The sequence below is a fragment of the Chlorocebus sabaeus genome, chromosome 14, assembly GCF_047675955.1.
Source record: "Chlorocebus sabaeus isolate Y175 chromosome 14, mChlSab1.0.hap1, whole genome shotgun sequence".
NCBI lineage: Eukaryota > Metazoa > Chordata > Mammalia > Primates > Cercopithecidae > Chlorocebus > Chlorocebus sabaeus.
This window is the reverse complement of record NC_132917.1, coordinates 8,868,296-8,890,806: the sequence shown is the minus strand read 5'-3', so window position 1 is coordinate 8,890,806 and position 22,511 is coordinate 8,868,296. Positions and strand designations below refer to the sequence as shown.

The window sequence follows — 22,511 nt, the reverse complement described above, 5'->3', positions numbered from 1 at the left end:
CTATTCTTATATATGATAAAACAGACTTTAAACCAGCAACAGTTAAAAAAAAAAAAAAGTGTATTACATAATGAATCCTACATGCATAAAATCATAAAATTAAGTACAATTCTACCTGAATAAAATTACATAAAATTCTACCTCTCAAGGGTTCAACTCAAGAAGAAGACTTAACTATCCTAAGTATGTACATGTGCAACATTGGAGCACTTAGATTGATAAGACAGGTACTTCTAGACCTATGAAAAGACTTAGCCACACAATAATAGTGGGGAACTGTAACTCCCACTGACAGCATTAGACAGATCAATGAGGCAGAAAACTAATAAATTAATTCTGGACTTATAGTCATCACTTGACTAAGCAGACCTAATAAACATTACAGAATGCTCCACCTATCAGCCACAGGATATACGTTCTTCTTATCTGCACATGGAATGTGCTTCAAGATCGACCACATACTCAGGCATAGAGCAAGTCTCAATACCTTCAGAAAAACTGAAACCATACCGTCTATGCTCTTGGACCACAGTTGAGTAAAAATGGAAATCAATACCAAGAAGATCTCTCAAAACCACACAATTACATGGAAATTAAACATTTTGCTCCTGAATTGCTTTTGAATAAACAATGAAATCAAGGCAGAAGCTTAAAAATTCTTTGAAATAAATGAAAACAGAGACACAATATACCAAAAGCTCTGGGATGCAGCAAAAGCGTGTTAAGAGGAAAGTACACAGTGATAAACATCACTTCAAAAAGTTAGATCTCAAAATAATGATCTAACATCACACCTAGAGGAACTAGAAAAACGAGAACAAACTAACCCCAAAGCTAGCAGAAGAAAAGAAGTCACTAAAATCAGAGCTGAACTGAATGAAATTGAGACCCAAAAATCCAACCAAAGACCCAACAAAACCAAAAGTTTGTTCTTTAAAAGGATAAACAGGGCCAATAGATTGCAAGCTAGATTAACAAAGAGAGGAAATCCAAATAAGCACAATCAGAAATGACAAAGGTGACATTACAGCTGATCCCACAGAAATACAAAAAGATCCTCAGAGACTATTATAAACATCTCTGTGCACACAAACTAGAAAATCTAGGGGAAATGGATAAATTCCTGGAAATACACAGTCTTGTAAGATTGAATCAGGAAGAAATTGAAACACTGAACAGACCAATATTGAGTTCTAAAATTGAACCTGTAATGAAAAACCTACCAACCACAAAAGAAGCCCTTGACCAGATAGATTCACAGCTGATTTCTATTAGATGTATAAAGAAGAGCTGGTGGCCGGGCATGGTGGCTCACACTTGTAATCCCTGTACTTTGGGAGGCCAAGGCAGGTGTATTACCTGAGCTCAGGAGTTTGAGAACAGCCTGGCCAACATGGGAAAACCCCATCTCTATTAAAAATACAAAAATTAGCCAGGCGTGGTGGCACACGTCTGTAATCCCAGGTACTTGGGAGGCTGAGGCAGGAGAATTGCTTGAGCTCGGGAGACAGAGGTTGCAGTGAGCCAAGATCATGCCACTGCACTCCAGCCTGGGCAACAGAGCGAGACTCAGTCTCAAAAAAAAACTGGAATCATTTTATTGAGAACAGGAATGAGAGAAGGATATCCCCTCTCACCACTCCTGTTCAACATAGTTCTGGAAGTGCTAGCCACAGCAATTAGACAAGAGAAAGAAATAGAAGGCATCCAAATAGGAAAAGAAGAAATCAAACTCTTGGTCTTTGCTGGTGATATGATTCTATACTTAGAAAACCCTAAGGACTCCTCCTTAGGAAGAGTTAGGACTGATAAATAAGGCTGTTAGAGCTGATAAATGATTGTAGCAAGATTTCAGGCTACAAGATCGATGTTCAGAAATCAGCAGCTTTTCTATATACCAATAATGTTCAAGCTGAGAGCCAAATCAAGAATGTAATCTCATTTACAATAGCCACACAGACAAAAAAAAATACCTAGGAATACATCTAACTAGGGAGGTGAAAGATCTTTACAAGGAAAGCTTCAAAACACCACTAAAAGAAATCATAGATGACACAACAAATGGAAAAACCTCTCAGCTTATGGATTGGAAAAGTCAATGCCACTAAAATGGCCATACTGCCCAAAGCAATTCCTATCAAACTACCAATGTCATTTTTCACAAAATTGGAAGAAACTATGCTGAAATTCATACGGAACCAAAAAAGAGCCCAAATAGGCAAAGCAATCTTAAGCAAAATGAACAAAGTTGGAGGCATCACACTATATGACTTAAAACTATACTATAAGGATACAGTAACCAAAACAGCATGATAGTGGTACAAAACAGATATAAACCAATGGAACAGAATAGAGGACTGCAAAATAAAGCCACACACCTACAACCATCTAATCGTCAACAAAATTCACAAAAATAAAGAGTGGGGAAAGGACTCCCTAGTCAATAAATGGTGCTGGTATAATTGGCTAGTCATATGCAGAAGAATGAAACTAGACCCCTACCTTTCACCATGTACAAAAATTAACTCAAGATGGATTAAAGATTTAAATGTAAGACCTCAAACTATAGGAATCCTGAAAAAAAAAGTGAAGAACATCATTTTATCTGGGCATTGACCTTGGGAAAGGATTTATGATTAAAGTCCTCAAAAGCAATCGCAAGAAAAACAAAAATTGACAAGTGGAACCTAATTAGAACCAAAAAGCTTCTGCACAGCAAAAGAAACTATCAACAGAGTAAACAGACCACCTACAGAATGGGAGAAAATATTTGCTAACTATAGATTTGACAAAGGTTTAATATCCAGAATCTATAAGGAATTTAAACAGTTGAACAGGCAAAAAGCAAATAATCCCATTAAAAATGGGCAAAAGGCATGAAAAGACACTTTTCAAAAGAAGACATACAAGTGTTCAACAAACATGAAAAAATTACTCTGCATTATTAATCATCAGATAAATGCAAATCAAAACCACGACAAGATACCGTCTCATACCAGTCAGAATAGTTATTATTAAAAAGTCAAAACACAATGGATATTGGCAAGGCTGTGGAGAAAAGGGAAAGCTTCATACAACGTTGGGAAAGTAAGTTAGTTCGGCCACTGTGAAAAGCGGTTTGCAGATTTCTTAAAGAACTTAAAACAACTACAGTTTGACCCAGCAATTCCATTACTGGGTATATACCCCAAGGAAAACAAATTATTCTGCCAAAAAGACACATGCTTTTCCCTGTTAATCACAGCACTATTCACAATAGCAAAGACATGGAATCAACCTAGATGCTCATCAATGCTGGACTGGACAAAGAAAATGTCGTACATATATACCATGGAATACCACACAGCTATAAAAAAGAATGAAATCATGCCCTTTGTGGCAACATGGATGGAGTTGGAGGCCATTATCCTATGCAAATTAACATAGGAACACAAAACCAAATATTGCGTGGTCTCACTTATAAATGGGAGCTAAACATTGTGTACTCATGGACATAGAGATGGCAACAATAGTCACTAGGGACTACTAGAGATGGGAGATAAGGAGGGGAGCAATAGTTGAAAAACTGATTGTTGGGTACTATGCTTAGTACCTGGGTGATGGGATCATTCATACCCTAAAACCTCATCATTATGGAATATACCCAGGTACTGCACATGTATCCCCTGAATCTAAAATAGAAGTTGGAAAGAAAATGTTTTTGTTGTTATTCCAACAATGTTCACAGTATCTTTACCAGGAGTAGACTCCATCTGAAGAAATCACGTTCTTTGCTCATAAAGTTTTGTCATGAGATTGCAGTCATCAGTCACATCTTTAGGCTTAACTTCTAGTTTTTCTGCTATTTTCCACCACATCTGCAGTTACTTACTCCACCGAAGTTTCGAACCCCTCAATGACATCCATGAGAGTTGGAATCAACGTCTTCCAGACTGTTGCTAATGTTTATGTTTTGACCTCCTCCCATGAATCACAAATGTATTTAGGGGCATCTAGAATGGTGAATCCTTTCCAGAAAGTTTTCAATTTAGTTTGCCTAGATCCATCAGAGGAATCACTATCTATGGCAGCTATAGCCCTACGAAGTGCATTTCTTAAATAAGGAGACTTGAAAGTCAGAATTACTCCCTGAGCTGCAGGCTGCATAATGGGTATTGTGTTAGCAGGTATGGAGATGGCTTCTTTCCTTAAACATCATGAGCCGGTATCTGCTACCTTCAAAATTTTCTTTTGCAGCTTCACCTCTCTCCACCTTACTAGAATTGAAGAGAGTTAGGGTCTTGATCTGGACTAGGCTTTGACTTAGGAATGTTTGGCTGGTTTAAGCTTCTGTCCAATTAAACTTTCTCTATGTTAGCAGCAATGCTGTTGTGCTTTCTTATCATTTGTGTGTGTTCAGTGGAGTAGCACTCTCAGTTTCCTCCCATAACTTTTTCTTTGTATTTACAACTGGTGCAAGAAGCTTAGCTTTCAGCCTGTCTTGGCTTTTGACATACCATCCTCACTAAGCTTAATCGTTTTTGGCTTTTGATTTAACGGTGAGAGACATACAACTTTTCCTTTCACTTGAACACTTAGAGGCCATTGTAGGTTAATTAATTGGCCTAATTTAAATAATTGTTGTCTTTCCAGAATGGGGAAGCCTCAGGAGAGGGAGAAAGACAGAGGAAGACAGAGACTGCTGGTCAGTGGAGCAGTCAGAACACACTTAACATTTATCGATTAAGTTCTTATGTGGGCACAGTATGTGGCGCCCCAAATGATTACAGTAGTAACATCAAAGATCGCTGATCACAGATCACTGTAACAGGTAAAATAATATTGAAAAAGTTTGAACTATTGTTGAGAATTACCAAACTGCGACAAAGAGACATGAAGTCCCAGCACGTGCTATTGGAAAAATGGTGCCAACAGGCTGACACGATGCAGGGTTGCCACAAACCTTCAAGTTGGAAAAAATTTCAGTATCTGCAAAGCACAGTAAGGCAAAGTACAGTAAAACAAGTAATGCCTGTAACTTATCATTTACCTCCTTCTCTTTGGTCTTAGTTTTTTTAAAAAAAAAAAAAAAAAAAAAAAGAAAGATCATCTGCAAGTTCCTTTTAAGTGAGAATTTAGACTTTAATTATTTATTTAAATGTCTTTCATAATAACACCATATGGTAATGGGATAGAGCTTAAACTCTGAAGTCAGGCAAACCTGTATTCCAGTGTGGCTGCCTTGGTCTGGTGGCTGTATGACTTTGGACATGTTATTAGCCGCTCTGAGCTTCACTTTCCTCATCTGTGAAATAGAACCAATGATTACTGTGAGAAGTAAATCTGTAAAACTACGGAAAGAACATGGGATGATAGCTAGTTATTATGAACATGGAAAGTTACTCAGAGTCATTCATCTGTTATTACCATCATCCAGAGTGATGCAGGTTGGAAATTTTTGTGTTTATCTCTTTTTTAGCATATATCGTATAGTATTGAAGTAATCTATTCTTGTCTTTCTGTCTAGACTGGGAGTTCTATGAGGACATAAACTGTGTCTCATTGACTCTTGTGTTTCTAGTGTTCAGTACAGTGCCTTTCAGATGGTAGACATTCGGTAAAGATTAGTGGAACAATTGAGGTGTTTTCAACCTTTTTTTAAAACTTTTTTTTTTTTTTTTGCTAAAAATAAACCTTATGCTTGCCTTTAGTGTGACTTGAAATTCAGAAGACTTAAAATGTGGTATCTGAAAACAAACTAATGTTTTGTGACAAAGCATTGTTTTATTTTCCAAGTGCTTATTAGGTAGCTTAAAAGATTATGATATACAGCTCATGGGGTTCCATTCTTCCTGAATGCATTCCCTGGAGAATCAGCCAGTGGATAAATTGCCCCGAAACAACTTGAGTTTTGATGTGAGTTGGAATATACTGACTAGATATATGATCTTAGTTTCCTCAGTTCTGAAATTATGAGGGTTGGATTGTAATAGACTTTTAACATATCTGTCTTTAATTTTTACTTTACTAATAATACTTAATAGTTGAGTGCTTACTACGTGCTAGGTAACCCTGCCAATGCTTTTCATGTATTATCCCTTAATCCTGAAAAATCTCAAGTGGCTACTGTGTTTATTATGGTCACTTTACAAATGAGAACAAGCAGAGTAGCTCAGTACAGAAAATTATGAAGAATATCAACAGTGCATTCACTGAGTAGAAAAGCAACTGAATGCTTGTTGCGGAGGTCAGTGAGATAGAGGTAAGTGCAGATTCATCTTCTACTGCTAAACTTGGATTGTTGCAACAACGAAGGCTTACACAGCAGGAGACTGCTCAAATGTTAAACTGCACTCCAAAGATGGCCAAACATATCACCTGAATGGCTATGTCAGGAGAGGAGGGGCCACCTTAAGGTGATATGAGACACCATATCACTGTTTGAGAAGACTCATAGCTTCTAAAGTTGTGATATATCACTCATGTTTCAAGAAATTTAACATAGCAAAGGAGCACTTTTTCCCCCCAAGAGTCCTCAAAAATGTGTTTTCCGTGTTTAAGATAAGTACCTCTATTGAGTTCTACTCTCAATTTAAGAAGCCCTTGAAGGTGTTCTAGCAGCCCTTGTCACCTTTTCCCACGAAGTCAGAAGTCAGCCAGTGAACTGCTAGTGTTGGCAACAAATAAGAAGTAGATCATTAATTTGAAAAGTGTGTGTTTTAATTGTTTTTTAAAAAAGCTTTCTTCTATTTCCTTTTATACTCATTTAGGTTTTTCTGCTTCCTCTGATTATAATAGTTTTTTTAAAAAAGGCCACCATTTTTTCATTGCGTGTGTGTGTGTGTGCATGTCAGTCAAACACATAGACTGACCTCTCCTGTACAACAGGTCAAATAAGTTTCTCCTATGGGCCTGCCTTGGAGACTATTACTGATTTATAATATTTCTATGGAAAAATGTGTTCAAAATTTTGTGTAACTTTTCCACATTGGAGGTGCCTGTTATTCCGTATGGATTAAGTTTAAAAGTTATTTTGATCATAGGTTAACACCCTCAGTAGTAGTTTAAAATTAAAGTAGATTTAGAGATTCAAGAGAAAACAGAAAATACTTTAAATTGTGCCTGATGATTTGAAAATTTTATTTTAAATTGTTCGTGCCACCAAAGGGGAAAGAAATTAGAAAGAGTGTGTATGCATGCACGGACATGCATAAATTAGGGATGGTTTTGATGGATTTTAGTCACAGACATGCTGATCATATTTTGCCTGAATTTTGTGAAATGAGTAAATTATCTCATTTAATGGTGGATTTCAAGAATATTGGAATATTAGAAAATACTGTGTCATGGGCTGGGTGCGGTGGTTCATGCCTGTAATCCCAGTACTTTGGGTAGGCCGAGCTGGGCGGATCACGAGGTCAGGAGTTTGAGAACTGCCTGGCCAACATAGTGAATCCCTATCTCTACTGAAAATACAAAAAATTAGCTGGGTGTGGTGGTGGGCGCCTGTAATCCCAGCTACTTGGTAGGCTGAGATAGGAGAATTGCTTGAACCCGGGAGGCCAAGGTTGCAGTGAGCCGAGATCACGCCATTGCACTCCAGCCCAGGCGACAGTGTGAGACTGTCTCAAAAAAGAAAAGACAAGACTGTGTCATGTTAGCCAGAATGTTTGTAGATATGTTATAGCAAATTAAAATTAGTGAATTCAGTTTATATAAGGAAGTTTATTTGACTTGAGCCATCATGTATTGAGAAGAAGTGGATTTGAGTATACCCTTTTCTTTTGTAAATTCTAATATTTAGTACTTTTTTGTTGTTTTGTCAGTCATACTGTTAAAAAGGTAGAGGCGGAGTACAAAGTTGGTTTTGGAGAAACTAGTTTGGGAAAACAACTGATGTTCTGTCAGGATGATCCTGAAATTCATATTAATTACTTTTTAAAATAATTATGCCTTGAGTTATGAAGAAAGCTATAATCCTGAGCCACGTAATCCCACATAGCTTCCATGCAGCCAGGAGACATGGAGTGCTGGGCACTGGGCATGGCTTTAGGCCTTGTTTTTTTCCCCCCAGCTCTTCTGGAGCCTGTGGTATGTGACTCCCTCTTTAGGGTGTCCACAGGATTTTAGGCTTCTGAGATTTCATTCCTTATTTTTTTCTGGGAATAGAAGGATTCTGTGTTGTGCGTAAGTATTTTTTAGCTTAATTCACTTCAGCTTGATGTTTGTGACTTGGCATCCCTCTTCTAATAGTGCTCTTATTTTTTATAGGTATGCCTTACACTTTCTTGTACAAAGTGGAATTTCCTACTGTATCATGATCATCATAGGAGTGGAGAACATGCACAAGTAAGTATTCACTTTGTTCACATGCAAATAGATATTTCACTTGAATAGAATTGCATCAGAATAGAATTTTATTCATTACATTAAAAGTAATTCTGAATTGTGATAACTTTTTAAAGAAGAATTGTCATAAATACAAAAATAAAATCATTGGTATGCATCATTCTTCTTTTTACTTAAAGCACCGTTGACATTTTGGGATGGATGATTCATTGACGTTCAGGACTAACCTGTGCTTTCTTTGTAGGATGTTAGGTAGCATTCCTGGCTTTCACCGCCTAGATGCCAGTAGCACCCCTTGAGCTGTGACAACCATAAATGTTTCCAGATATTTTCACATGTCTCTTGGAGGAGTGAAATTGCCTACTGTTAAGAACCACTGGCTTAGTCTGTAGGTGATAGCTGTGGAGAGATGCAGTGAAGTGAGTAGACTGGAGAGAGATTTAGAAGGACCGGTAGGAAATAAGGTATCAAGGATGACTTCTGTGTTTCTGGCTTAAACAGTAGGGTGGATGGCAGCACTGTCTTCTGAGGTGGGGAGCCCTGAAAGTGGGGAGCATGTTGAGGGTGGCATAGAGCATTTCAAGCATTTCAGCCCCTAAACAGTGGTTGGTATATAGTAAACACTCAATGGATTTTTGCTGTGTAAGTGGATGCTGACTTTTAGATATCTGTAAGACATGTAATAGGAGATAGGTAACTAAGGAGACATATAGTAGGAGCTGAGTAACTGGGCTAGAGGTGGAAATTTGGGAATAGAGATGGATAAAATGTACTTGACTGAAAACCCAGGGACAGAGTCTATCAGCAGATCCTGCTGGGTGTTCTGCAATGTCTGAGCTATGATGTGTGACATATGTACCATATTTCTGAATTCTGAATCACATATGTCTGCAAAAACTTTGTATAAGGAATCAAACCTATGGCTTTTATTAGCTTTTTTCTAAGTCTCATTTTATTTTGCATTTTCCGTGTTTGGCACTGTGAGTCACTACCTCTGTTGTGATGTGCACTGTCTTCTCCATTTCCATTGACATCGCCTGCACTGACTTTTCTTTTTCCTCTGTAAACCAGCCCTTACAAGTACCTGATGTTTTTATTTTAATTTTTATAAGAGGAGAAAGGGTATTTAGATAGTGTTTCAGATGAAGCAATTTTTATAGGCTTATGACCCTATTTTTTAAAAAACTTGTACCTCTGATGGGTTCAAAGTGATGCTACAATTAATATCTGATGCAGAAGATATTAATCAGGTTTAGATTAGATTAGATTATAGAAAGTAAGGGACCTACATACATTTTGGCTGAAGCAAAAGTAATATGCTTTTCAGTTGGAAGGTTAGTCAATTCATGTTTAGCAATGGGAAATTGGTTCTTTTTCTTTTTTTTTTCTTTTTTTTATTATTATACTTTAAGTTCAAGGGTACATGTGCATAACGTGCTGGTTTGTTACATATGTATACTTGTGCCATGTTGGCGTGCTGCACCCATCAACTCATCAGCACCCACCAACTCGTCATTTACATCAGGTATAACTCCCAATGCAATCCCTGCCCCCTCCCCGCTCCCCATGATAGGCCCCGGTGTGTGATGTTCCCCTTCCCGAGTCCAAGTGATCTCATTGTTCAGTTCCCACCTATGAGTGAGAACATGCGGTGTTTGGTTTTCTGTTCTTGCGATAGTTTGCTGAGAATGATGGTTTCCAGCTGCATCCGTGTCCCTACAAAGGACACAAACTCATCCATTTTATGGCTGCATAGTATTCCATGGTATATATGTGCCACATTTTCTTAATCTAGTCTGTCACTGTTTCTTAGTTGCAGTCTGTGAACTCTGTGATACTTTAGACCTGCATTGTTCAGTATGACAGCTACTAGTGCACATGTGACTGTGTAAGTTTAAATTAATTAAAATTTAAAATTCAGTTCCTTAGTTACACCAGCCACATTTCAAGTGCTCACTAGCCACATATGGCTAGGGGCTACATTGGACAGTGCGGATAGAGAACATTTCTGTCATTGCAGAAAATGATATTGGATAGTGCTGCTTTAGAGACATACAGTTGTATAAAATTAGTAACGTTACTCTTTTACAGTAAGTATTCAGGGAGATAATGCTACTTGCTTATATGATGCTGATATTTAGGTTAGAATCTTGGTGTTGTAATTTGACACTATTAGTGTAGAAGATTAGGGCAGGTAAGTAACGTTTGCCATGTGAGTAAATTGCTAGGGTTGGCAGTAAATAGTAGGTGGATAATTAATTTGAAAAGTACGTATTTTGATTTCTTTTTTAGCTCCCTTCTATTCAGCTTATACCCATATATATTTTTCTATGAATTTACTTTTTTACTTTTTTTCTTATTATCTGAATACGCTCTTTTTTTTTTTTTCCCTGCTTAGGCCTTTATAGTAATTAGAAATGTTTAATGGGTCAGACCAAATACACTAAATGGGACTTAGAACATTTTTATGTGTTGTCCAAAGTGATTGTTTATGTGCAATACAATCTGTTTATTTCTAGTTTTACATGGTATATATTTCTTATATTATATTTCAATATATTTCTTTAGCTAGAGTTTAAGTCTTTAAAATGAAAGATTTGAACTTATCTGAGTACTGAACAGTTTTTAAATTCTTACCTCTGTCTGCTTTATGATTTTTTTTGCTTTATACTCTTTATGAAATATTCATAATGTAGTTATTGTACTTGCTTTGATTGACCCATGTATAAATACAAATACATATATAATATATATTATATATGTATATATACACATGCACATACATACTTTATTTTTGTAATTCCCTTTAATGCCTCTATAGTATGTTTTATTATTCTGATTCATATCTAGATATTTTACCTTTAAAATGTAATTTACAGTGGCTCACGCCTGTAATCCAGCTCTTAGGGAGGCCAAGGCAGGTGGATCACTTGAAACCAGGAGTTTGAGACCAGCCTGGCCAACATGGGGAAACCCCATCTCTACTAAAAATACACAAAATTAGCCAGATGTGGTGGCATGCCTGTAATCCCAACTACTCGGGAGGTTGAGGCAGGAGAATCACTTGAACCCGCAGGTGGAGGTTGCAGTGAGCCAAGATTGTACCACTGCATTCCAGCCTGGGTGACAGAGTGAGACCTTGTCTCAAAAAATAAAGTAAAATAAAATGTAATCTATTCTAAAATTCAGTGCTTTTTCCTAGTCTGTATTTTCATATAAGCTTTGAAATTTTTGAGGAAAACATTGAACAGTTGAGGTAATAGAGACAAAGAAAAGAGTGTTGGGGATGGAGTATCCTATATGTCTTACTTTGAAGTGCGGTAATGATACACCTTAAGCTGCATGTCTGATAACAGAAGTTTATTTTTCCCAGTTCTGGAATCTAGGCTGTCCAAGATCAAGGTGCTGATAGATTTGGCATCTGGCAAGGACCTGCTTCCTGGTTCGTAGTCAACGATCTTCTCTCTAACCTCACATGGTGGAAGGGGCAGGAGAGATCTAGATGTCTTCTAGAAGGCACTGATCCCACACATGAGGGTTCTATCCTCATGACCTAATCAACTCCAAAAGGACTCACCTCCAAATATCCTCATATTGGGGATTAGGTTTCAACATACGAATTTTGGGACACTCTATAGCACTATATATTATGATATTAATTCCCCTTATTTGACATAGCAGGAATTTAAGTTTCACCATATTCACCCAGCACTTCTGAGAGCAGATTTGACAGACTATCTTTATAAAGATCCAGTAAGTGAACTTTCAGCTTGCAGGACATATAGCCTCTGTCACTATTCCACTCTGCTGGCGTCGTGCAAAGGTATCCATAGACAACATGTAAGGGAGGAGTGTGGCTGTGCTTCAGGAAAACTTTATTTACAAAAACAGGTGGTGGACTGGATTTGGCTAACTTGTATTCTAAGCTAACTTGTATTCTAACAGGGATTTTTAAAAAGAGCAGGAGGCAGAGAGAAACCTTTGCTACTAGCTTCAAAACTAGAAGTTTAAGTTTGCTAAGTGGTAATTTTAAACTTGCTAGAGCACAAATAGTGAAATATGTGAACTTTTAAAAATTAATGACTTACAGTCGGGGGTGGTGGCTCATGTCTGTAATCCCAGCACTTTGGGAGGCCGAGGCAGGTGGATCACAAAGTCAGGAGATCGAGACCATCCTGACTAACACGGTGAAACTCCGTCTCTACTAAAAAATACAAAAAATTAGCCAGGTGTGGTGGCGGTGCCTGTAGTCCCAGCTACTCGGGAGGCTGAGGCAGGAGAATGGCATGAACCCGGGAGGCAGAGCTTGCAGTGAGCCAAGATGGCACCACTGCACTCCAGTCTGGGTGACAGAGCGAGACTCCGTCTCAAAAAAATAAAAAAAAAAAAATGACTTATCATGGCTTATTGTTCTGAAGCAGGTGATTTTTTAAATGCTGATTGAACTGTTTGCCTTTCCCTTGGTATAGCTGTTGTGTAAAAGGGAAGTAAAATAATGTAAGGCCTGATATTTAACAGTTGAAGTGAGAACTGTTGTTCAAAACAATATAAAAGAGATAGTTAAATCACAGGATGTAAGATCAATATACAAAAATCAGTGTTATTTCTGTATGTCAGAAATGAATAGTCCAGGTAACATTGTAAAAATTCATTCACAGTAGCACGAAAAAGAGCAGTATGCTTAGGAATTAGCAAAAGAAGTGCAAGATCACTACACTGGAAGGAAAAAGCATTGCTGACAGAAATGAAAGAAGACCTAAATAAATGGGAGAGACACCATGTTATGGATAGGGAGAGTCAGTTCTTGTTAAGATGGCAGTGCTTTCACTTCCACATTTGAGCAACAGGTTCAGTGCAATCCCTGTCAGAATTCCAGCGAGCTGTTTTGTAGAAATTGGCAAGCTGATCCTAAAATTTAAATGGAAATAAAAAGAATTTAAGATAGCCCCCAAAAAAGAAAAAAGTCAAAGGCCTAGACTGTCTCATTACAAAACTTACCACAAAGCTACAGTAATCAAGACACTATAGAGATAGACATGTAAATCAGTTGAACAAAATATGGTCAAATGATTGTTGACAAATGTGTGAGGGCAAGGCACTGGGGAAGGGATTATCTTTTCTACAAATGGTGCCATAAATTAGATATACACACTCAGGCCAGGCATGGTGGCTCTCGCCTGCAATCCCAGCACTTTGGCCGACTGAGGTGGGAGGACTGCTTGAGCCCAGGAGTTCAAGAGCAGCCTGGGCAACATAGTGAGACCCCATCTCTAGAAAATAAAAGTTATACGCATGGAAACAAGTAAATAATAAATCTTGAGCCCTGCCTCAGAGTGTACACACAAATTAACTCAAAATAGACCAGAGACCTACATGTGAGAAAAAACTATACGACCTCTAGGAAAAAATAGAAGTAAATATATTTGACATTGGATTAGGCAAAGGTATGACATTAAAAGCACAAAATAAAAACAAAAGTAGTAGTTTGGACTTAATGAAAAGCCACAGACTAAAATAAAATACTTGCAAAATATATATCTGATAAAGGATTTTATCCAGAATATTTAAAGAACTCTTACAACTCCATATTAAGAAAACAAGCTACCCAGTTAAGAAAGGGGCAAAAGATTTGAAAAGACATTTCATCAAAAAAGATACATAAATGCAAAGTGAGCATATGAAAGATACTCAGCATCATTAGTGGTTAGCAAAATGCAAATGCAAACAGCAGTGAGGTACCAGTTCACACGCACAAAGAGCAGCAGCACCAAGTGTGGGTGATGCCGTGGGGAGGGTGGAAACTTCACACATGACTGCTGGGAATATAAAATGGGGCAGCCGCTGAGGGAAAGAGTTTGCGGTTCCTCAAAATGTTAAACATACACTTCCCATAAAACCTAGTAATTCTACTCCAAAAGAAATGGAAACATACCCTCATGGCCACCTGTCTGTGAAAGCTTATGGCCGTGTTATTCATCATAGCCCAAACTGGATATAACCCAAGTGTTGATCAGCAGTGAGTGAACCATGGTACATCCACGCAGTGAAATACTACTGAGCAGTGACAAGGAATGTGCACGTGCCACAGCATGAGTAAACCCCGAGTCCACATGCTGAGTGAGGAAGCCAGCCACAAGAGACTAGCTTATAGGATGCCATTTGTATGAAATTTCTATGCAAGGCGAAGCCAGAATGACAGAAAGCATCAATGACTGTCCAGGGGCAGGGGATGGGAGTGAGGATTCACTGCAGATGGGAATGAAGGAACTTTCACAGTGGTGGAAGGATTCTAAACCTGCACTGTAGTGTGAATTCACTGAAACACATTGACTTGTACACTTAAATTAGGTAAGTTTTATGTCATGTAAGTCTACCTCAAAGCTGTTTAAAAAAGATAAACGTTATAAAGGAAAATGTAACAAGGAAGGTCAATATTAAAAAGGCACAGCTTGAATGTTGGTTTAAGGATTTTGTATATTTTCTCATTAAAGCAAATGTTTGAGTGTTTATATACATCTGTATTTTTCTGAGCTGAAAAGAATGAAACATCAGGAGCACTGACCCTCGAAGGTGCCCTTGAAGGAGGGAAGTCTAGAGTTGAAGGGGAGGCATGGTAACTGTCTTCAGATGCTGGAAGGGAGTAGATGTGCTCATTCTTTGGCGTGCTCAGATGGAATACCAGTAGCCAGATGAAATGTGAAAAGGCACACATGGCCCAAGGAAGGATGGCCTCAGGTACAGTGAGAATGTTTAACAGTATGGTTTGTGGAATGTTGCATTTGTCATTGGAGATCTGTAAATTGATGCTGAGGGGACATTTTGGTTTGGATGCTGTAGGAGATTGTGTCAGGTGCCTTCTACATTCCCTTCTGGTGGGCGTTCCTGACCAGCCATGGCAGGAGCTGCTGAGCAATGATATAAGCTGTTCACGAGTGCCTTCCCCTTAAATCCATAAAGAACTAAGAAAATGGAAGAGTCAGCTGGGTGCAGTGGCTTACACCTGTAATCCCAGCACTTTGGGAGGCCGAGACAGGTAGATCACGAGGTCAGGAGTTTGAGAACAGCCTGATCAACATGGCAAAACCCCGCCTCTACTAAAAATACAAAAAGTAGTTGGGTGTGGTGGCAGGTGCCTGTAATCCCAGCTACTCAGGAGGCTGAGGCAGGAGAATCGCTTGAACTGGGGAGGCGGAGGTGGCAGTGAGGCAATATTGCACCACTGCACTCCAGCCTGAGCAACAGAGCGAGACTCCTCCTCAAAAAAAAAAAAAAAAAAAAAAAAAAAAAAAAAAAAAAAAAAAAAAAAAAAAAAAAAAGAAAAGAAAAGAAAAGAAGAGAAAAAAAAGAAAATGGAAAAGTTCTATCGTTGCAGCATTGACTTTCTCCCTGTTCTCTGCCTTTTATGCCTTAGTACATCCGTTCCTTCTCTTTATATTCCCAATACCTTGTTTTCTATCCCCCATTAAGACATAGAAGGGAAGAGGGGGCTGATTGTGTGCCCCATTGGCAGTTTTACTGCTTGAGAGGTGGTGGCACCTCATTGTATAAGTGAGCAAGCAGAGACTGAGTTATTGGGTAACTGAGGACGTGTGGCTGGGAAACAGTGGGTATGAACCGGTATCTGTTCTGTTCTGAGCATGCTGTTTTAAATAATCTCATTTCATTTGACTGAAATTTATTTGCACGATCTGTCACAGGTAATTTGCCCTTTATCTCTTTTTATAAAACAAAAGACTATTGCTGTTAAAGGAATTACAGATATCAGCAGACAGAGGAGAATCTTTCTTGAGATATGGGATGGGAAAGTTCAAGTGAGTTTCTTTCTAGTAATTTTGACATCATGTGATGTTTTAGAACCATTTCCAAAGTTTATTCTGTGTGTGTATGTGTTTGAAGATTGCTCCAGGGAAAGGATTGGCCGTGTGTCTTTTCTGGCCTCAGATGACCTCCCTGCTCCCCAGGGATTGTGTGCTCTGGACAGCAGCCGCAGAAGCCTGTTTCCTAGGACCTGTGTGGTGTGGAGGGTCTGAGAGCGTCTTTGGCCTGACTGTGTCTCTGACCCTCCAGCCTAGCATAAGCTTGCTTGCTTCAGCATAAGTCCTGAAGCTGTGCCCCAACCCTGATCTCCTTGTCCTAGAACCTCCCTTCATCCCTGTCACAAGACATCTTTCCCCCATGCTCCCGCTGCAGTTGATGCCATCGGACTCTGTCCTGCTGTTTTCTTTGGCCCCAGTGGTCCCAGGTCCTCTGATTCTAGGCCAGGAGGAGTGAGCAGCAGGATTTACTCGAGTGCCACCTTGTTGGGGCTTTGGGCCTCCATCAGGTTCAGCTGTGGAGTGTGTTCCCCAGGCACAGGACATGGATATGGGGGACAAGTGACTCTGCCAGAGTGCAAAGGGACAGAATTGAGATTAAATTCCTGAGATACACGAATACCAGTCTCCATTTAGTAGGAAGATTCCTTCACTGTTTTGTGGTAGACAAAATTCCAGTAAGGGCGATGAATCATGAAACCAGGCTGTTTTATTGGTTCATTCATTCGTTTGTCTTATGTATAAGACCAACTTCACACCTCCCTCCTGTGTCCTAGGAGAGGACTGTCCTCTCCTAGGACACTGTCCTCCGCTTCTCCTCCGAGGAGTTCAGTGTGGCAGGAGGCATGTGAGCACATTTTAATCTTGTGTGCTAAGAGCTCTGGTGGGAGAGAGTTTACAAAAATAGCTAACCTAGCTAGGAGCAAGCAACTCAGGGCAGAGCTTCCGGGGGGGAATGGTATGTGAATTAGATATGAGGACTCTTAAGCAGCTGAAGAGGTAGCAAGGGCAGACTTTACTGCAGGGTAGACAGCACAGGCAGAGGCGTGGAGGCATGAAATGTGGCAGCATGAAACATGGTGGCATGAAACACGGTGGCATGAAACATGGCAGCATGAAACGTGGCGGTATGAAACATGGCAGCATGAAACGTGGCGGCATGAAACGTGGCGGCATGAAACGTGGAGGCATGAAACACGGCGGCATAAAACAGCGTGGAAGCACTGGCAGCTTAATAAGTAACCTGACTATAGGGGGTGGTGAGGTGTGAGTGTGTGTGTGTGTATATGGCAGAGAGAGCGTATGCCCAAGCATATGAGCTTGGTTGGGGAGGGGTGACACCGTTACATCTCAAGGCATGCTTTCCCAGCCATTTCTCTTTGGCCAAAGTATATGGTTTGTGTAATAGTCCCCTTGTCCTCTCAAATGAGAAACAAATGCATCAAATGTGTTTCATGTACACAGAGAGGGCTAAATTTCTCTTTTATCTAGCATTTATTTAGTATATACAATTTAAAAATAGACACACGTGTGCCTTGCCTATAAAAAACTGTATGATCTGGCTATGGAAACAATCCCTATATGCGTCTTGATGTGTGCCACAACCAGCACCATTTAAACCAGGCCCTGGGGTAGATACAATCTGTGTACTTGGACTTCCCTCTCATAGAAATTCAGCACCATGGTGGCAGTCACATGCACATAGCACTGTTTGACGTGATCTTGCTTGTGTACATCTTGGTCTGTCTCCCTGGCGAGTGTGAGTGACGGAGGGGCAGGAGCACGTCCTGCCTGTCTCACACACCGCTTCATCCCCAGGGCCTCGCAGAGTGCCTGGCACATGGTATGCTCTCAGTCAATACTTATTAAAAGAGTGAGTTTAGGGTACAGCCTGGTTTTATCCACCCTCTACCGACTCCTTTGCCTTGTTCTCTATGACTGCACTTCCTTCCTTCTTGGGAAATGTCTCTTTTCTAGCAGGTATGGTTCCCTGTGTTCCTTCTGTTTGTAGTGTTCTTCATCCTCCCTCTCCTCCTGACTCTCAGATTTCACCGTATTACATCCCTAGCGAGTCTTGCTGAGATGTCTCAATCTAGGACAAATGATTCGTTACACACCCTCTCGTGGAATTGTGTTCCTTTCCTTCAGAGAATCTATCTCAGTTCTTGATGATAAATGTTTGAGAGAGTTAACTTGAGGAATGTGTTTCGCCCTCATTGACTGCAAATTCTGTGATGGCCATTATGCTGTGCCTGTTTTGTTTTCTGAATATAGTCAGTACCTAAGAGATTGTATGCTCTCAGTGAATGTTCACTGGTGAATAGATGACTGATGACATGACTTCTGCATCACAGCACACCTTGTCCAAGGAGCTCCCTCAAGCTCCTGCTTCCCAGCCATAGCCCTGCCTCATTTGGAACACTGGGATCCTCCTCAGGGCCTACCCCATGAGGGGCTCATGAAAGCCACTGTAGACTCCCTGTCTCCTTCTTTGTGCCCCTGGAGCAAGTCTCATCCCTGATTCTTGTACCTGCAGCAGCTCTTGCCAGACTGTACTCTCTCTGTTCCCAGGAAAGAAGCAGAGGGGTGGAAATGAGGGAAGGGCCGAACATAGGGAGCCTCTCCACTTAGGCTGTGGAAGAAGGGGAAAAGAAATGTATTTCAGGCGTACCTAATTGGAATTTGAAACGTGTTTTCCCTGGCGAAGGCAGCACAATGTGGCCGTGTTCTGTGATATTCAAGAGTGGAAACCTGTTAACCTTGAGAAGTTAAGCTGAAAATTTTCTTTATAACTTGGCAAGTAATTTCCTCCCTCCCTCCCTCCCTCCCTCCTCCTCTCTTTCTCTCTCCTTCCTTCCTTCTTTCCTTCCTTCCTTCCTTCCTTCCTTCCTTCCTTCCTTCCTTCCTTCCTTCCTTCCTTCCTTCCTTCCCTCCCTCCCTCCCTCCCTTCCTTCCTTCCTTCCTTCCTTCCTTCCTTCCTTCCTTCCTTCCTTCCTTCTTTCCTTCTTTCCTTCCTGATGGACCCTCCCTCTCTAGCTTAGGCTGAGTGCAGTGGCGCAATCTTGGCTCACTGCAGCCTCTGTCTCCCGGGTCCTGGTTCAAGCAGTTCTCCTGCCTCAGCCTCCCGAGTAGCTGGGATTACAGGCATGCGCCTCTACGCCTAGCTAATTTTTGTATTTTTAATAGAGATGGGATTTCACCATATTGTCCAGGCTGATCTTGAACTTCTGACCTTGTGATCTGCCTGCCTTGGCCTCCCAAAGTGCTGGGATTACAGGCAAGTAATTTTCAACAAGATACATGACCTGAAGAAAAATGTAAAAGGTGTAAGTATATGCAATAAATTATTGCATAGATCTAATGGGTTGCTTTGCTGTGTGTGGAATTATATTGTAAAAGCTGCAGGAAAGTGATTTTAAAGCTCCCATCATATGGTTCAGCTGCCCACCAATTTGAACAAACACTTATTGTGGGCCACAGTATTTCCAGGAACTCAAAGATAAAGGAGATGGGCTCCTTACCTTCTGAAATGAACAGTTAAGTTGGGAATATTACAGCGTCATTCCTGCAACAAATGTTTATTATGCTGATGCTGGGATCTAGTGATGAATAAAAAAGACAGACTCTGTCCTCTCATGAAGCTTACAGTCTAACTACCCACCACAGGCAATTACTGTTACAAAAGAAGGGTGTACCAAAGCGGGGGGGCATCCTGGAGGGAACAGCTGGGGTGGAAAGTAGTAAAACTGTGTGTCAGCCACTGACTGTATTCAGTAGAATAAAAAAGGTACAAACGATTTACAGATATTTGGTGTTAAGTAGAATGATGCCAACATATACTTATTTTAAAATATTGGGAAGTATATTTTCTTCAGAAGTCTACTTTATTGATGATAAAATTGAACAACAGACAAGGACATGAAAAAAGGTTGAATTTAAACTCTGATTCCCACTGGGTGGCCTTAGTGATTGATTTTTATGAGCACTGGTTGGAGTCAGATATATATGGGTTTGAATTCAAGCTCTGCTAAGTTTCCATTACCTTCAGAACCTTGGCTAAGTCACTTTGCCTCTCCAGGCTTAAATTGGATTAAATCAGTAACTTAGATGAGGAGCAGGGTACCTACATGCTTCGTATTGTGGGCACGTAGGTAAACTTTTCTTGGAATAATGGGTTCAGCTACCAAGAAGAGGTGTTCAAACTTCTAGATCAAATCCTTTCAGAGGTCATTTTTAGTTCTGAAGTATTTGCTGGGTTTTTTTCTCTCTCCTGATTATGTGATATTAAAGCTTATTTTAAAGCATTCATACTTGTTGTATTTACCACCGTGTACTGAAGTTCATTTTCTTCTCCCCAGAGTGTGAACTCCTTGGCAGGGATATTTTACTCTTTAAAATCCCACTGTTGAGCATACAGATGATAGCTCAGTAAGTGAAGTTACCTGTTGTATTCCGTTCTATCAAATGAGTATTTGTGAGTTCTTGCCTTTGACTCTTTTTAACATTTTTTTGGCTGGATATTGGTTCCTGGTATAAGAGATTTCCAAATTCTTTTCACTATGCTCTTGGCCTTGAATTCCACACTTGTTGGGTTGGCTTGCCATAGTCTCCTGGTGTTCTCTGCTTCTCTTCCCTCTTGCTTTTCTTCCTCTTAGGCTCTCCATAGGGTCAGCAGACATAGTAACTGGCAAAGTGGGGTGGAGTCGGGGCAGGAAGAGGCAGCTCGGGCTGCTGTGGTCTCTATCTCAATCCACCATGACCCTGAAGAGCAGACTGTCCTGGGGTCTGTGTTATCTGTCATCTGTCAGTACTCACAGCACTCCTACAGTGGCTTCCTAGATAGAAGTGTCATCAGGAACTGCCTTTACTGGGAATGAATGATGATCTTGGAAGAGCCATCTGGCAGGCAGAAGGCTCAAGTCGTTTGAAAATGTGTCCTCATGGAGTTAATTAGCAGTGGTTAGTGGCTTGGCAGGAACTCTGTGGGGAAAATACTAACTTCACTGAGGACAATCCCATGATCCCACAAGAGAGAATAAAATGTGGCAGCAAGGAAAGTGGACTTTAGATTGTTTTCTTGTATGTTTTCTGTGGACCATATTCGCCAGCCTTTCAGGGGTTTGGAATAAAGGTACAGGCCCTCTTGGTATTGCTGTGCTAACCCAAGATAAAAATTGCATTTCATTTGGGAAACTATGAGTAATTCTAAAATTGATTTTTTGATATTATCTTATCCTCCTAAGAGTTAATGTTTCAGTAATTACCATGTATCAGTCCTGTGATAAGCACATGTGATTGCATCCTAGCAACAGCACTTACAGGTTTGTGTGTTATGCCTCTTTCACCAAGAAACAGAAATTAGTAAATGGTGATCTGGGATTTGAATTAGTTGTGTCCCATTCCACCCAGGGCTTTTTATTATTATTTCTAAGCAGTAACCATTATGATTATGAGATTGTGTGATTAAAAAGAAGTACTCTAAATAGATTGAGGAGAGTTTGTGGAGCCAACAGGGTCTCCGAACAAAAGCGGGGGTTGTAGGTGTTCGTGATTATTCATCAGAGCAAATATGCATATATCTCTATCCGCAAGAATGTGGTTGCCTTTTGGCATATTGTGCTTAGGATATAAGATTTTTAAAATATTCTCAGTTCCTGTAGGGAGTTACTTGGTAATAGGTAATAGCATGTCCAGGTCCTGTTGGATTTCTGAAAGATTTTCAGAACATGACATTATGCCATCAAATCCTACACTCAGGAAAGGCTGTGATTGAGATTCCTTTGAATACTGGTAAGTCAATGTCGTGTCTCTTTTGGAGGTGTTATGTTTGAATTAACTTTATTTCAAATTGTAAACTGAATCCCTGTTGAGGTTTCAGTCATTCTTGAGCAAGTAAGGGAAGCACTTTTTTTTCTTGGATCGAGGGCTTTTATATGAAGTAGGGGGATTCTGTTAATTAGAGGGATGATAAGACTAACACACATGTTTGGTAAATAAAGACATTACTTTGGACATTCTGAACCTATTAGAGTAAAAAGAAGTTCACATAGATTGCTCATAAAATGGGGCTCTGCCAGGTCAGGACTGTCTAAAAGGTCAGTTTGATAGTTAATGCCCCAAATTAATCAATTAAAAATCAAAAGATGTCATTCATGATGGCTCATGCCTGTAACCCCAAGTGCTTTGGGAGACTGAAGTGGGAGGATTGCTTGAGGGCAGGAGTTCAAAACCAGCCTGTGCAATATAGTGAAACCCTGCCTCTACAAAAATTATATAACTTAGCCAGGTTTGGTGATATACCTGTAGTACCAGCTACTTGAGGAGGGCAGGAGGATTGCTGAACCCAAGAGTTCAAGCCAGCAGTGAGCT

The 22,511-nt window shown here is 39.9% G+C and overlaps 1 protein-coding gene across 10 annotated transcripts in view; it reads left to right on the top strand.

Annotated features, from left to right (window-relative positions):
- Positions 1 to 22,511, top strand: part of MBOAT2 (membrane bound glycerophospholipid O-acyltransferase 2) — a 148,679-nt gene that overhangs the window by 45,069 nt on the left and 81,099 nt on the right. For 7 of the 10 annotated variants that reach the window (XR_005243234.2, XM_007971548.3, XM_007971536.3 and 4 more), the window contains one exon: positions 8,251 to 8,328. The exons of 1 other annotated variant lie outside the window; for it this stretch is intronic. Coding sequence is in view for 6 of the 9 variants with exons in the window: in XM_007971536.3 (XP_007969727.2) it covers positions 8,251 to 8,328 (78 nt within the window). In the remaining 3 variants the exon portion in view is untranslated. Of the gene's footprint in view, positions 1 to 4,632; positions 4,811 to 8,250; positions 8,329 to 14,579; positions 15,064 to 22,511 lie in introns of those variants that run through there. 2 more of the 10 variants (XM_073022764.1, XM_038006533.2) reach the window with 2 other exon arrangements.